Genomic DNA, 15,802 nt, shown 5'->3' with positions numbered 1-15,802 from the left:
TATCTAAGTGATAGTGTAGATAGTATTTCTTTATGAATAACTTTTTTTAAGAATATATTTTAAACTTTTGATGGATATGTCGTAAAACGTAACTAATTTATGGACTGTGATACATTCGATAGCAACTATTATGTACTTTATGCTACTTTTTGCATACAGCATATATGAGTAAATTTATCTTTATGAAATTTTAAATAATTTTCAACTAATAAAAAATTAGATGTTAATTTTAAAGATTTATCTATTGTGTTATACGACTTGATGTGTTTTTTGTAATTTTATTAAAAGTTTGTACACTATATTATATCCAGAACTTTTATCGTATAATATTTTATACTTTTTTTTAATAAATTTAAAGATTGATCATCATATGCAGCAATTTCTAAGTGATGAGATCTAGAAATCGGTATTGCGTATGTTTATCATGTATTTTACATTATAATACGTATGCACTGCCAAGCCGATGGCTGACATTCCGTGTATTAGACAATTTTTTTCAAATATATTCTATTGAATTCAAATAGTATTTTGAAAGAATTGAATATAAAATTTATTAAATTTAAAGAGTTTAAAGAATAAAAGAATATTAAAAAGCAAAGAGAACAATATATATATATAAACGACGCGTTAAATTTAAATAGAATAAAATTTCAGGATATGTTTATCTGTTTAATTAAATTAATATCATAAATTTAATAATTTCAATGTTACTACTCCTTGTCTAGTTTTACTTTAATGTTATATCTATTTTAATTTATAGGTATTCACGTAATACTGTCCTAAACAAATCCCTATCGCGATCATATCTATTTTTAAAAGATAATTGTATTTTAATATAGTTTACAAGTTTTGCAGTTACATCTTTTGAATGGTATCTTCTTCCTTTTTATTATTATAACATACAGAAGATGTAATACAAGTTCATAATTTTAGATCATGCAATTTGAATAATATGATATATGATATATGATATTTAATATTTAATATTTAATATTTAATATGATATAAATTGTAGAAGTAAATGCTACAGCTTACTTTAACAATTTTTATTCAGTAGGTTTTCAATTGTTGATTATAGAGTCAGTGCTTGTAAAAAAAAATTTTTAATTTTTGCAACCGAATAGGTTGCTTTAATAAAAATTAATTAAAATCGCGAATTAGAGTCAGTGTTATTCGCCGATTAGAATTTCTCAGTCGTGTTAGTAAATCAAAAAAACAAGAATTTATTTCATATTCTTGTTAAAATCATTTCTTTGCTGCGTTGTTAGAATCATAAAACATTTCCGGCCAATCCGATGGAAGAGGATTTTATTGCAAAAAATATTGTACTAATCGAAAGTGTGAATTTAAAAATTCATCTTCATCTTCACTGACGAATGTAAAGCTTCGTCTGTATACCATCACATGTCAGTATCATAATGCCAAGGACGAAAGGTCCATATCAATACGGGTTACTGGTATACGTAGATGTTCGATTGCCCGAAACGAGCAAAAGTGATCGTGATTAAGATCTTTGATTTTATTCACGAGTGATTCCCTATATTTAATTACTCATTTTTGTGAATTTCTTCTTATTAATATTATATATATATATATATCAGGTTAGAGTCTTCTTGTTTCAAACTCGTTTAATTAAACAGTGTTGTTAATTAGCACTTTTTTCTCTCTTCATCTTTGTTCGCGATATTAGTAATGAAATCGAAGATTCATTTATCCCATTTCGTCCAAATAAAGCATGTGTCGTAGTCTACGTTACATGGGCTGTCACTGTTTTTTATTTTCAGTTTTAATATGAGGCATATCAAGATATGCATATCTGGGTTTGTGTTTAGGTATGAAATTGTATAAAAAATGACCAAAGTACTCTATTCCATCGCGTTTATCGGATAGGTAAATCTATATCAAACGCATTCATAAATTTTCATCTAATCTCGATCAATTAGAAAAAATTTCTGATGTTTCGCGGATCGATTTTATTTTCTCCAAATTATAATAATTATTAATAATAATTATTCTACATAATTGATTCTAAAATAATAGGCATTAGTAGTATAGTCTTAACTTGTCAGTCTTCGTATACAGCAACCTCCAAGTAGTGAGAAATCGATATTGCGATATGTAAGAAATAACACAAGTATTGTGGAGTTAATGTTTGCATTTAAATTCAATCAAAATTTACTATGTTTTATAAAGATTCTTTTTATCTTTCCATATTGTCCATTTCTTGTGTTTTAATAGAAATATAGATAGATTATTTTATTATTTAATATATATTTGTTATATTTGTTTTGAAATTATATATATATGCAATATAATATTATATATATATATATATATATAATTTTATTATGAATATATATATTTTTTGCAATATTTATATATATGTCAGTATAATATAATGTGTATAGTTTCAAGCCATTAAGAAGTCAGTTTAAGAATAAAATTCGCTTAAGTTTACTTGGAGATAAATACTGACAAGATAAAAAGATAAAAGGGATAGATAAATCGCAGGATGCAAATTTCATTCTTTGTCTCGTCATAATTATTATTGCATAGATTTGCATATGATTGTGCAGAACTGTACATACCTATATATATATATTATTTTCTTTACAAAAATCATGTCTATAAATAAGTAATTTTCACACAATTAAATTTCTGTTTTGTAAATCTGAAAAGATAATCTTGTCTAAAAAATCTTTATTTTTCGAATGAGCACTTATAATCATCAAAATTGGATAAGAATTGCGACTATGAAAAAAAATCCCTAGAACAATATTTTTGACGATATTATTGATTTCTTCAGACATCCAAACTTCTATAACAATTCTATACTTTTCATTGAATCACGAACAGAAAATAAGATTTACTCTTCATGTATTCAATTGTCTAATGCACTTGACCTTCGACAACAAAACCAATACTTGCAATTGGTCCAGCAAGGTATTAGCTTGCCAAGATGGCAACTTACTGATTTAGAATCTGAACTGCTTCTTCTATTGTTCGTTCCTTGATGATTATGATCTATAATTTTTTCCCTAGTATCGTCTTCTTCTTCTCCTTCTGGAATTTCAAGGACTACTACAAAGAGTGTAGATCAAGAGATCACGTGAAATATAATGGCAATCGCTGACATTCTATTATTGTGAACCTTGCTAACTAGCTGCTAGAAAGTTTACGCTAAGGTGTTATTATTTTCATCGAATATGTACATTAAAAAAGTTTTTTAAAAACGTAAAATATATGAAATGAAATAAATAAGATAAAATATGATAAAAATTTTTAACAGTTTACAAACTCGTTATATATAAAAAAATTAAAAAAGAAAAAAATTATATTTATCGATTATTAATTCTATTTATTATTTTACCAGTTTTCTTCCTAGAGAAACATGTCGGTAAGTCTGAAATGAAAAAGAAAAATCGTCTCATTTAAATAACTTTCTACGAAGAAAGATAATAATTATCAAGGAAAGTATAGACTTCTTTGTTTCTTTCTTAGATCGTAATATAGAAGTTAAATAACAACGAATAGTCCTATAAAAGATCTTTTATTTTCTTGTTTTCTTTATGAGTACAAACCGAAACGAAAGATCACGAAGGTGTGGAAGTTTTTTTTTTTTTATTAAAGCTTACTATAAAAAACTGTCTATTCTAGTTCGAGAAGAGGATATAAAAGACAAAGGAGAAGCAAGATCCAAGGCGAACAAGGTGGAAGCGCTAGACGCGCGAAAGCGCAATGTCGCCTCTCGAGTTAAAGTGAAAGTCGACTCCGTTGTGATCGTTGATCCAAATCGGCGCGAGAGATCGATAAGAACGATTCCAATACGATATCCTCGTGAGCAACTATAAATAACTTGTGTTTCTTTATATCTCTTTCCAAATTTGTATATATGTATTATATATGCATACATGTGTACGTGCGCGCGTGTGCGTGTACGCGTGTGTGTGCGCGTGTGTATGGAGTCTTGTCTCTTTTCTTAAAAATATATGAAATAAGAAATACTAATAAAGAACTTTTGAATTAATTAATAAAAGCTCGGAAAGAAAAGTGACATGTCGAAAATATTATTAGTTTTTATAATAACTCATGTGTGTGAGTATATTTTATTCGCAAGATCAATTAATTAAGTCTCGAAGGATGTCTTATTGTACGTTGTAATTTAACAACACAGAATTTATCTTTAATCATTAACATAATTTATTAACATAATTTTACGAAAGGAAATGTTTGAATTATCCGAATTTTTCTTTTTCCTTGTTCTTATTATTATTATTTTTTTGTTTAATCCGTATTATTCGTGTACAATCCGTTCCTATCTTTATGACTTAATATCTTTATATAAAAAATATAATATGAAACTTTTAGTATAAGTTACATTAGTATAACTGTACTTTACTAACAAATAGTATAATCCATACTTAATAAATGTTAATATTCGAATATAAACTAACAATTAATTTTATAGCAAAAAGTCAAATGAAACTTATAAAATATTAATATATATGAGTGTGTGGATTCCAAATTACGTCGTAGTTTAAATAGTTAAGAAGAGTCTCTTAGATATTATTCTCTTATTTGCAGCCTAAGTCAAAGCGTCTATTGCATACCATTCATTATTTCATTTAGGTTACCTATTAATGATTATATTGAGAATAAATGTGGTTTAAAACAAAATATCACCTTTCATTCTTTTTTTTTTTTCTTTCAATTATTATTCCTATTCCTAAAAAATTTATGATAAAATATAAAGATAAGAATAGTAGAGATATGTACTCTAACAATAGTATAGATTTGTACTCTACTACCTATTTCTTTCAAGAATGAAACTTTCGTTCGTTCTGAATAGCAAAAGGTGTGGTCGCTTTCCATGCAGCTACGAAGACGATCACTTGATCATTATGATGATCATTTGGAAAGAGTTCAAGCGGTTTTACAGTAGATCGCGTCTCTTATGAAATGGAACTGTTTCCCTGGAAATGAAGTGAAGCGAGGAGGACAGGAAAAAGGAAGAAAACCATTCTAATCGTTATAAACTTTCCAATAATCGTATCTTTCCGTGTTAACTGGAACTAATAAATACTTTGGTAAATATACAATTTTCTGGTCTACTTATCGGTTGACGAACGTCTATGGTTGTAATGTTTTAAAATTATTTTACGAATTTTATAAAAAAAAGAAAAATAAAAAGAAAGAACGAAAAACAAAACAATACAATATATAATATATTTAGTTATTGTATTTTTGAGTCTTCTTCAAGTAGTTTAACAAGCTGTTAGAAAAAGTCCGTAGGGAAAGGTGGAATGAAAGGATGAGAGAAGAAAAGTGTGCCATTAAAATCGAATACTCACTGTCAGCTAGTGACCTACTAACGCATCTTCCTTCGAACAGTACAATCTAAAATAAATACATCTCTTATGAACTTTTTAACGAATTCTCTATAGTCGTAGTAAGAAAATGTGTATCCGTTATGTAAAAATTACAAATTCTAATGAACTGACCTGTTTGTTTAACAGCTTAAAAAACCCTTTTAAATTTCTATTTTGAACTAGTTGTTGCTGTCTTTTAAATAACATCCGAAGGAAAGTTTAATATGAATAAAAAAATTTCAATAACTCCTCGATATACTTCATGATCAACAATCGTTACTGTTTCTCGTCTGTTTTAATTTAGAATTACGTAAATTTTTCTTTCCTTTAACAGGAACAGGAATAATATTTAATGCAAATAAAATCATCGATTCGATCGGTGAGTGGAATATTTAATATTCAACTTGATATAAACTGATTTGATTTTGTGAAATTACGTGTGTAGACGATCTGCTTCGTTGAAGATCGAAAGTACTTTCGAAAACGTGTATTATCGGCGAAGGCAACGTGACTCCATGAAATTATTCGATAGTTATCGTGTATGTTAACCTCGAAGTTTTCTTTAATGGAAACAACTTTTCTACTTATGAAAAAATAATTTTCATGAATTTTTCATTATATTTTTAGCAATTAACGAAAGAGAGAACAATTTTCAACGGGACTTAATAATAGTATACAATTATTAATAATAATAAAAATATTGAAATAACTATAACAAGAATTTCTAAATTACAATTAGAATTAGAATTTCTAATGACAATTAGAATTTAAGTGATCGTTAAAGAAAGAATAATCTAATTTTATAATTCATATGATATTAGGATATGATAAAAGTTAGTATTATTACTACTCGGTAGTAGCATTTTTATCGCAATAACAGCTACATAACCGGCTCTTAGGTAAGAGAACACGAACATGACCCCTGATCGTAAGAAGGAACATATTAACATTCCCTTTTTGCAATGTAAAACGCACTCTGTCGACTACTTTCTTTATTTATACATCTCTCTTTCTCTCTTTTCTTTTTCTTTTTCTCTAACATATGCAAGAGGGACGAGAGTAAAGAAAGAGAAACAGAGAGCTGCTAGAGCCACGATCGCGCATGACCGCTTTGACATTCGAACTGTCTCTATCTTTACATGAGTGTTTGTAAAACGAATCGTGGCTGGTCAAGATAGTTACGAAGAGGGAGAGAGAGAGAGAGAGAGAGAGAGTATATGTGTGTGTGTGAGGGAAAGGGTAGGGAAAGAAAGAGGGAGAGAGGGAAAGAGAGAAAGAGAAAGATTTAGGAGTGGGGTTCGTTGAAAGAACACGTAGAACTCGTTGAAAGTTGAGAGAGAAAAAGAAAAGAAATTAAAGAGGAAGGGAGAGCAAAGGAAAAAGTGGCAGTAACGTGGACTATACTGTAGTTAGGTTCGGAGTAAGAGGTGATATAAAGGCATACGTCGCATCCACTTGGTTCAACTTACCTGGAAGATCGAAGATCGAACACGACAAGAAAGCCTAATCGGCTAAAGCTTCACGACACCACGCCACTTCTCCAACATCATGTGAGTTTATGATCGTATTATAATTTGCTATTTTATATACATATATCGAATCAATTAAATGAAGAATAATTAAGAACCGTTTAATTATTGAGTTATTTATTATAAACGAAATTGCTTATTATTTTTTGTTATACCTAATGTGGACAATGTTTTCGAAACTTAACGATGACCATTTGAATGTTTTTTAAAATTTGATACAAATGATATTTCACGAATAAGTAAAATGAAGTAAACGCTCCTTTACTTCATTTTGTATTAATGATATAACATGTTCTTTTTTGTACTCGTCAAGATCAGACTCTTTTTTCTTTTTTCTTCGTGTTTTAATTAATTTGCCGTGTCAAAATAATTGTTTCGTTATGTATCATCGCACAAGATCTTCGATATAATCATGATATGCGATCTCATGGAATCGACTTACAATTATGCGATTAATAAACGAGTGATAGTGAAAAATATATTATATTTTATGTATAGTGTTCTTCATGAAGATAAACAATGTTTGTGTAAAAATATTCATTGTCTAGTTAACAAAGATAAAGCTGAATTTTTAATAATTTTGTAACATGTAAAGAAAGAGAGAGAGAGAGAGAGAGAGAGAGAGAGAGAGAGAGAGAGAAAGAGAGAGAGAGAGACATAAAGAAAAGAAATAACAAATTTAAAGTTTACCTCATTAAGTCGAGCTTGTGCAATTAGTATGTTCATTTTTTTTTTCATTTTTCATCATCGTAATCGCACTCGAAATTATTCTGTATTAATTAACTCGCCGATAGGAGACCAGTAAAAGGTTATTTTTCAATTGCTGATTAAAAGAATAAAAAATCTTTTATTGATCTCTAATCAACGAATATTAATTTCTCTGTTAACTTTAACCAAGGCTGACGTGACAATTAAATGATATATCGTGTGTACTACGTTCAAATCGACATATCGAAAAAATTCAATATATTACTAAGAACGTGCGTGAGTTTTTATTTTTTTTTTTTTTTTGTTAATCGAGGCGAGAAACTGGTTCTAAAAACTAATTGGTTCTAAAAAGAAACGAATGTCGTTCAAGGCCAATCTCATTGTTTCTGCATAATAAATTGAAAAACGTTTCAAAAAAGGAACATAATACCAAAGACAGAATGTATAAAAATTAATGCTGTACAAATGAGTTGCATAACCATGGATTTTTCTCTAAGTAAACAAAATATACGAAGCGAACGTTAGTCTTTTTAATTATGCGATTAAGCATTAATACTTTTCCAGGATAAAAGACGAATATTTTTCTTTTGATAAAAGATAATCGAAGTATAATTTATGCAAGTTTTAGCTCATTCAATTCGTTCGTCGGCTTAACAAACACGAAAAATACGAACTAGATTACTACGTAATTGTGCTATCGTCTTAGCATGCATGTTTATTCGATTATAACAGACAGATACATGTATGCGATTCTTCGTAGTTGATGCAAATTAGGGCATCTTATAGGCACGTTACGTAAAATCAAATTAGAAGATACATCGATTAGAATTATTAGGTTACTACGACGCATATAGGATTTTTTAATCAATATATATATATATATATATATATATATATATATATAATTGTTTGTATGTGTGTATGTATATACAAACAATTTTTTTTAATTCAAAAATTAAATAAAAGTAAATACAGTTAATCGGCATAAATTATTATTAACAATGTTTTATAAAATATTGATTTCAAGTAAGAACAATGCTTTAAATTCGGCAAGATTGCTAAAATTAAATTTAACGTAGTTGAATAATAGTAATCTAAAGTTATCAATCTAATTATATATTATATTTATAAGCATTATTATTATTGTATATATGCATTTAGATTTCTTTGATCGATAAACTTTATTATTTGTACTTACGATAATACTCTAATTACGATCAACAAGAGTCGTGCCATTTAAGCGTCACGTTTCTACTTTGAAATTCGAGAAAGTGAAAGGGTCGTAAGAATCAGATCCACGTCGTGTTAAAGTTAAGAATCGAAAAAAAGAAAATAAAAGTATAAATATGATATGACAGAACTCGTATTGATAACAAGCGATATCGACATAAATGTAAAGTGTGAAATCGATTGAGCGTGACGCGTTGAAACGATAGTTCTCGTGATAGGCAAAAGTAGGATGTAAAAGTAGGATGCAAATGGAAACTTGCAGAGTAGTTCTCCTGCTCTCGAAACTTTCCCTTGGTTGATGCCGAGAAGTAGAGTAAGCTTATTGCCGTTATCTGTTTGTGGTGTGGCCAATCGAGCCGAACGAATAACTATTTACTTTTTCTTTTCTTCTTTTTTTTTTCGTTACGATAGTTTTGCGTTAGCTTGAAAGCGTGACGATAATTTGAATTCTATCATACCCTTACAATTGTACATTTTATTAACGAATAAATTTCAAGTAGTTAAATATAATTTCTTAGCAAAAAGAAATGGAGAAAAGAATTAATAAATACAAGTAGAACGTGAAAAAAAGTAGTTTTAAAAAGTAGTAAAGTATAAAAAATAGGTTTACTTTCTCCTTTGATTTGGAGTTTGAAAGTGTCGAGTTTCGATCATCGTGGCTAGTCGTATTCAAAGAAGAAAATTTTTTATACGATTAGCTTCTGTGTTTGGCAGAGCGAAACGAACGAACCAACTAACGATTTTTTGATTTTCTTAACAAGTTATTAATCTCCTTTTAGGAAATGTATCTGTTCGTATTATATGTCACTATATGTTCATTATAATATTATATAATTATAATATTCATCATTATAATATATAATTGTAATATTTAGTATTACATTATATAATTACAATATTTATACGTGATACTTTTAAACAATTTATGTGTATGTATAAATATATATATATATATATATATATATATATATATATATATATATATATATATATATATGGTCCTATACGTATGAACATATACGTGGTATATAAGCAAAAAAATATTAAATATATTAGACATAGAATAGTCATTACAAATAACGAACATACGTATATCAAAATTACTCTATATTATATATAGTAATTTATAAGCAATTTATATATTTAACGCGTCGTTTTATGGAAAAAAAGGAAAGCGTAATTTCAAAAATGAATGGTAGAGGATGAATTTATGATGACGTGAAAGGAGAGGGAAATAAAGAAGAATGAAAGACGAGAAGAAAAGTTACTGCATGGACGTGGGATCGAAAAGAGCCCCGAGCAGTGAAAGTAAGAAACCGGATGAACTTTTGCTTGCAAGCGCCTCCGAGATTGCTGTTATTTGACGAGTTCTAAATCGTTGGAGGGAGAAAAAAAATTAATCAAGATAAAAAGGCTAAAAAATCCTTGGTACTCGCCTACGCAAATAGTTATGTAAGGTGGACTGGCAATATATTTTACTTTTACAATCTTTCGAAAAACGAGATAATCGATCTCAAGATACTTTACGAAACATTTGAGAACTTCGTAATTATCACTGAAAATTGTGTAATATTTACGTAACGAATCGATTGGTCAAACATGCAGAGATTATTTACGTTGACAGTCATAATAATGATTGAGGCAAATTCTATAATAAAAATGATGAAATAACGAAATATTCGAATAATAAATATGCGTTAATTGAATGATTTAAAAGTATAAGAAAATATTAAGAATAGAATTCGAAAAAAAAATTTGTTTGCTTTTAGGTCGGTGAAGTCGGTGTTGGATACTGACAACTGTTGTATTGGCCAAGATAAGAAGAGTATTATTCTTCGATGGCACGTAACATCATAAATTGGCAACAATCACTGGTAACATTTACAACCCAAAAAACCAATGGTGTGAGTTTAATTGTTTATTATAGATTCCTTATCCTCGTTTGTTTATCATCGATTACGTATTTCCTCTTAATTTTGAGAAGATATGACTAGGCGTGTCTGATTGATCAGGTGTGGAATTTCTTATCAGTGAAACGTAATTAAATATTTTTTGTTTTGTTTTTCTTTAGGACTTCTTTTGGTTGAATATGACGAAGTATTGGTAAACACAAGGAAAAAAGTTAAGGAATCTTCATCACCCGCTGTCCTGGTTTATATCAATTGTCTTTCACCGGATACGATAGTACGGATCTTCGACTTCAAAACTAATACTTGACATAGATCAAAATGACGATTGAATATCGATCGTTAACGCTGGTCCAAATTGTTGAACGGCAATATAATCTTATTGCTTATTAATATTTGAGATCAAGCGGCGATCTTCGTAGAATTTGAAAATATCACGGAAATATTTTCCGTATATTAACAGAAATTAATGAATCTAATATAGTTCCGGATATTCTTCACGATCGAGACATCTTCCAGGGAGGTTCCTCGCTGAGTGCAATCAACGAATCAAATTCAATTACTTTTCGAAATTCCTAAAACGTTAGTTTGATAATGCGTTTGTATTTTAATACAAACTCAATAACATACTTTGTACTGATTTAATTGATATAATTTTGTATGTTTCAAATACTAAAAGAAAAAGAAAAAAGAAATTGATTCGTTGATTGATCACTCGGTGTTTCATCAAGAAATCTAAAATCGGCAAATCCTTCCTTCTTGCTTTACTGTTTGAACGATTCTTCCAAAAAATTATTCCATCGTTATTGAGGTTTTATACTCATGGGAATAGTTGGACCTTCTCGACAAACCTAACCTTCTGTGATAGCCCTTTCTTGCTTGTATATCGATTTTCAGGTACCTTGCAATCTCATCGATTCTCTTTTTCTTTGTCGCAATCAAACATGGAATCGATGAAATTACTTGACCATTTGAAAACGATCTTCGACAATGATCTATGAGTCTTTGCTAAAAAATTTTCAACATTCTTACTATACTTTAGCTATGTCAATTTATTTTGATTTTTTTATCTCCTCATTTTTTTTTTTTTCTAATCTTGCTGCTTTATCATTTCTCACGCAAAATTTTAAAATTTCTATCCCACGTGCAGCCTCTCAACTTTTTCTTTCTCATTTGATTTCTTCTATGTGTACCTATCTTATCTTCTATAACGATTTTCACTTTTATTTCTTCCATTCTTTATCTTTCGTTGCCATCAACATATCAGTATTATCAAACTCAAGATTTGTTGCTTGATCTTGCCAATATGAATTTCATTTCGATATACTACTTTCTACTATTTTCTACTTACATTTTCATTCTTAAACTTCCTCTTTTCTCTCAATTTTCTTTTCAACTTTAATTTCTGTAAAGTTTTCTTTCAAGATCTCTAAAATGCATTTTTTCTTTAAGTCTGTATATTAATTTTCTCATTGTACAAACTTCTATTTCTTACTACTGTACCTGAACTATCGTTTCAAAGATATGTTATTTTTCTAATTACTTCTTAATTTTTCTCTTCACTAATTCTCTCATCACATCGTTTCTTAATCTCGTTCCTATTCTATGTTCTTTACTATCTTACTTATTCTTTATTTTCTACAAATTACTTTTTTCAAACTACTTAACTCTCCTACTATATATATTATAAATAAAAGCTTTTATCTTATTTTCTCTGTTTCTCTGTTCTGCTTGTATATTTCTCCATCTTTTTTCTAAAACTTTCTTGAAATAATTTCTTTTGTATACTTTGTGAAATAGTATATCTATTTATGAATTATTCATTTTCTTATCTTTTTTTTTTTTCTATCTTCTTAATTAATCATAATTTCTACATGTCTTTTAAACTATTCTATCTTCTTCTTTTATCTTCATTTTTACTTTTTTCTCATTGTACTCAAAAGCTTGAAAATACCTCTATGAAATATTTGTGTCTGTCAACTTATTTTGTACAAAATTCTCTTTCTTTCTAAATCTACTTTCATTTCGTTCTATATCTTTTTTAATCCGTTTCTATCATATTACTTGCATTTTTTCTATTTCTATATTCTGATTAATTCTATCTCTGAATTTATATTTTCTCCTTTCTTCTTTTTCTTTCTCTTATATTCTATCTTTTTCTTTGGTCTTTTTCTTATTTTTTTCACTTCATTTTGTCTTTTCCTTTTATGTTTCTGTCTTTATATATTTTCTTTTATATTTCTGTCTTTTCATCTTTTCTTTTATGTTTCTGTCTTTTTTTTCTTCCTATCATCTCTTTCTAATCTTTTCTAATCTATCTACAAGAGTGCAACATCATTTCTAGTCTATTGCTATATCTGTATTTCAATACTTCGTTTCTTTCTATTAAGCAATATAAAACTGAACACTGTGATCATTACTATCTTTTCTTTAACGCTCAATTTCTTCTCTTTTCGTAAACCAATTCTTATCTTTGTACATTTCATTTTTCTTTTTTCCTTTCTCTCTCTCTCTCTCTCTCTCTTTTTATCTGTCTTTCTCTTATATTCCTCTACTGCCTAAAATTCAACGAATGATGATAATATGAAATTTAACTGTGTGTTTTATCATGCACATTTGTATTATATTCTAATATTTCTTTAAAAATAAATCAAAAAAATAAAAAATGTAAAAATGGGCATAGAAGAAAGTCGATCATTTCCGTCTTTTAATTGATAAATCATTTACTATATCCTTTCTTTTTCTAGTCTACTTTTCCCACCTATTAATACTCACTCTGTACAAAATCTAGTGAAAACATGGGTTTCCTATGCACTGTGATTATGATATATGTTCTATCATTTATATGCCACTATTCTTTGTATCATCTTTCGTCATAGCTTATCTATTGTACTATAGCACATCATTGCCATTACATATGTATCTGTCATTTCTTTCTGATTTTACAACTGCGAATCTGTATACAGAGATTATGCATAATTTATTCAATATCTGCGAAACAAATTTATTATAAATATTTCTTTTCCTTTTTTAAATAAAACATTCGGTCTTTTTCAATATCTCTTCACTTCTTCATTATCTATTATTTTCCTTTACTTACTTTCTACTGCGTTTCACTTTCTTTGAAAAAACTTTGCTTTTCTGTCTCTTTAACTTCTTTTCAATTTGTAAATATTCAATTTATAAACTCTTGTAAAAATTTTCATCTTTCCGTTTCTCTTCGTCGCTTTATTTGTCTTTGCTATCACGACTGTTAAGTTGACGAGAAGATTGTCAAGTAAAAAGAAACAAATAATCAATATAAACAAATTGAATTTGTAAACATAAGGTTAAAAAGTGATTTTATCGAATTTAAATTTTAAAGCCTAGCTTGGCTGTGAACGATGCGCCTGTTTCTTCCTTTCCTAAAATACTTTATAAATTTAAAATCTCAATGAATACGAACAAAAAATCTTATATCTTCTTGTATAAACAGTATTCTATTCTTTCTGCAAAAAAACAATAGAAATATGAAAAAAAAAAAAAAAAAAAGAAAAAAAAAGAAAAAAAAAGATTTCGAACGTTCATTTCAATGACATTCCTTTCTTTAGAAATAACTCATGCTGTTGCATAAGTTTTTCAATGGCATTTTGCAAAAGAGAAATAAAAAAAAAAACTCTTTCATTCTCATATATAATTATTTACCTCTTAGACGCTTATCTTTAAAAAAAAGAAAAAGAACTTATTTAAACAGTCAGGTATATTAAGCACCTTCAACTAATATATTCTATTAATAACATTCGAAAAGCATTTATACATTTGTTATAATTATTCATGTTACAAAGAATGGCAGAAAATAAGCAATACAATACAATTGATAATACATGTAATATAAAATTTTAATCTTTTGTCAAGTACAGCAGTTGAAAGTTTCTTATTGATACTTATTGACTTTTGTACGGGATATTATCGACGAGCTGGTATGGATGGTTGGATGTTTCTAGGCGCAATGATTAATATTTACAAGAATGATTAATTTTTTTTCTGGATATTAAAAGCGTGATTTCTTATTGTTCTTACTATAAATATGCTTCTTGATGTGCTAAATGATCTTCTTAATACTAAAACAATTGATTTTTAGTCAAATTCTTGAATATTTCCTTTATATATTTCTTTAAAATATATGAAATTAAAAATTTTCTCCTATATAACAATTGTATAAAAATTGTAGAATTATTTAATTTTCTACGATAACAAAATTATATTAAAATGATGTGTTACTTAAATGTTAAGTTCAACCGGACCGCTCATGTATTTATATTTTTTGAGAACAGGATGAACTTCTTCCTTGATAAACTCGATAACCTGCTCGGGAGCTCTACCAACGAAGGTTGAAGGATTTAACAAATCATCGAGTTGACTAATTATTGGCTCAAAATATGGGTCCCTTTTAATTCTATCAATCAAATCATTGTCGAGGCCATGTTGCTTTACCTGATCTCCAGCTTCTTGCGATAGTACTCGAATTTTTTCATGGCATATCTAAATAAAACAGATTTATAAATAAACTTAAAAAGAAAAAAAAAGAAAAAAAAAGAAAAAAAAAAAAAAAAAAAGAAAAAAAAGTGCATTAGAGAAATAGAATAAAATCTCACTTGTCTATCGCCACCAGCTTTCACCATAGCCATTATAATATTTTCAGAACACATAAAAGGTAATTCCTGAGCAACGTGTTTTGCAATGACCTTGGGATATATTACTAAACCTTCCGTGATGTTTTGTAACGTCATAAGAATGACATCCGCTGAAAGGAAAGCTTCAGAAAGAGTTATTCTACGTATGGCTGAATCGTCCAGCGTTCTTTCCATCCATTGAGTAGCTGCGGTTTGAAATGCATTATTGCATAGTGTTATCAAATGACGTGCAATACTGCAACATCTTTCGGAACGCATCGGATTCCTCTTATACGGCATGGCACTTGATCCTATCTGAGTCATCTCGAATGGTTCTTCCAACTCTTTCATGTTCGCTAGCAGTCTGATGTCGGTACAAATCTATTAAACAAATTTTTTGAATTTTC

General features: G+C 28.3%; 3 protein-coding genes across 4 annotated transcripts in view; 1 reads left to right on the top strand and 2 right to left on the bottom strand.

Moving 5' to 3' along the window:
• Positions 1 to 2,395: 2,395 nt before the first annotated feature.
• On the bottom strand, positions 2,396 to 7,041 carry LOC124948712. The gene is made up of 5 exons (XM_047492733.1): positions 5,807 to 7,041; positions 5,502 to 5,694; positions 5,352 to 5,397; positions 3,371 to 3,403; positions 2,396 to 3,063 (listed from the first exon to the last, which is right to left on the bottom strand). The coding sequence occupies exons 2-5, from the start codon at positions 5,574 to 5,576 to the stop codon at positions 2,882 to 2,884; spliced, it is 336 nt and encodes a 111-aa protein (XP_047348689.1). The 5' UTR covers positions 5,577 to 5,694; positions 5,807 to 7,041; the 3' UTR covers positions 2,396 to 2,881.
• LOC124948709 (protein snakeskin) overlaps positions 6,692 to 15,802 on the top strand; it is a 12,356-nt gene continuing 3,245 nt past the window's right edge. Inside the window, exons 1-3 of the mRNA XM_047492726.1 lie at positions 6,692 to 6,919; positions 10,606 to 10,738; positions 10,908 to 11,020. Coding sequence (XP_047348682.1) covers positions 10,675 to 10,738; positions 10,908 to 11,020 — 177 coding nt within the window. The 5' untranslated portion in view covers positions 6,692 to 6,919; positions 10,606 to 10,674. The remainder of the gene's footprint in view (positions 6,920 to 10,605; positions 10,739 to 10,907; positions 11,021 to 15,802) is intronic.
• Positions 14,604 to 15,802, bottom strand: part of LOC124948707 (adenylosuccinate lyase) — a 26,042-nt gene continuing 24,843 nt past the window's right edge. For both annotated transcript variants that reach the window (XM_047492720.1, XM_047492721.1), the window contains exons 5-6: positions 15,378 to 15,776; positions 14,604 to 15,264 (exon numbers count right to left, since the gene is read on the bottom strand). In XM_047492720.1, coding sequence (XP_047348676.1) covers positions 15,004 to 15,264; positions 15,378 to 15,776 — 660 coding nt within the window. In that variant the 3' untranslated portion in view covers positions 14,604 to 15,003. The remainder of the gene's footprint in view (positions 15,265 to 15,377; positions 15,777 to 15,802) is intronic.

This window comes from Vespa velutina, chromosome 4, assembly GCF_912470025.1.
Source record: "Vespa velutina chromosome 4, iVesVel2.1, whole genome shotgun sequence".
Classification (NCBI taxonomy): Eukaryota; Metazoa; Arthropoda; class Insecta; order Hymenoptera; family Vespidae; genus Vespa; species Vespa velutina.
Note: the sequence above shows the minus strand (reverse complement) of the source record. Positions and strands in the feature narration are given on the sequence as shown.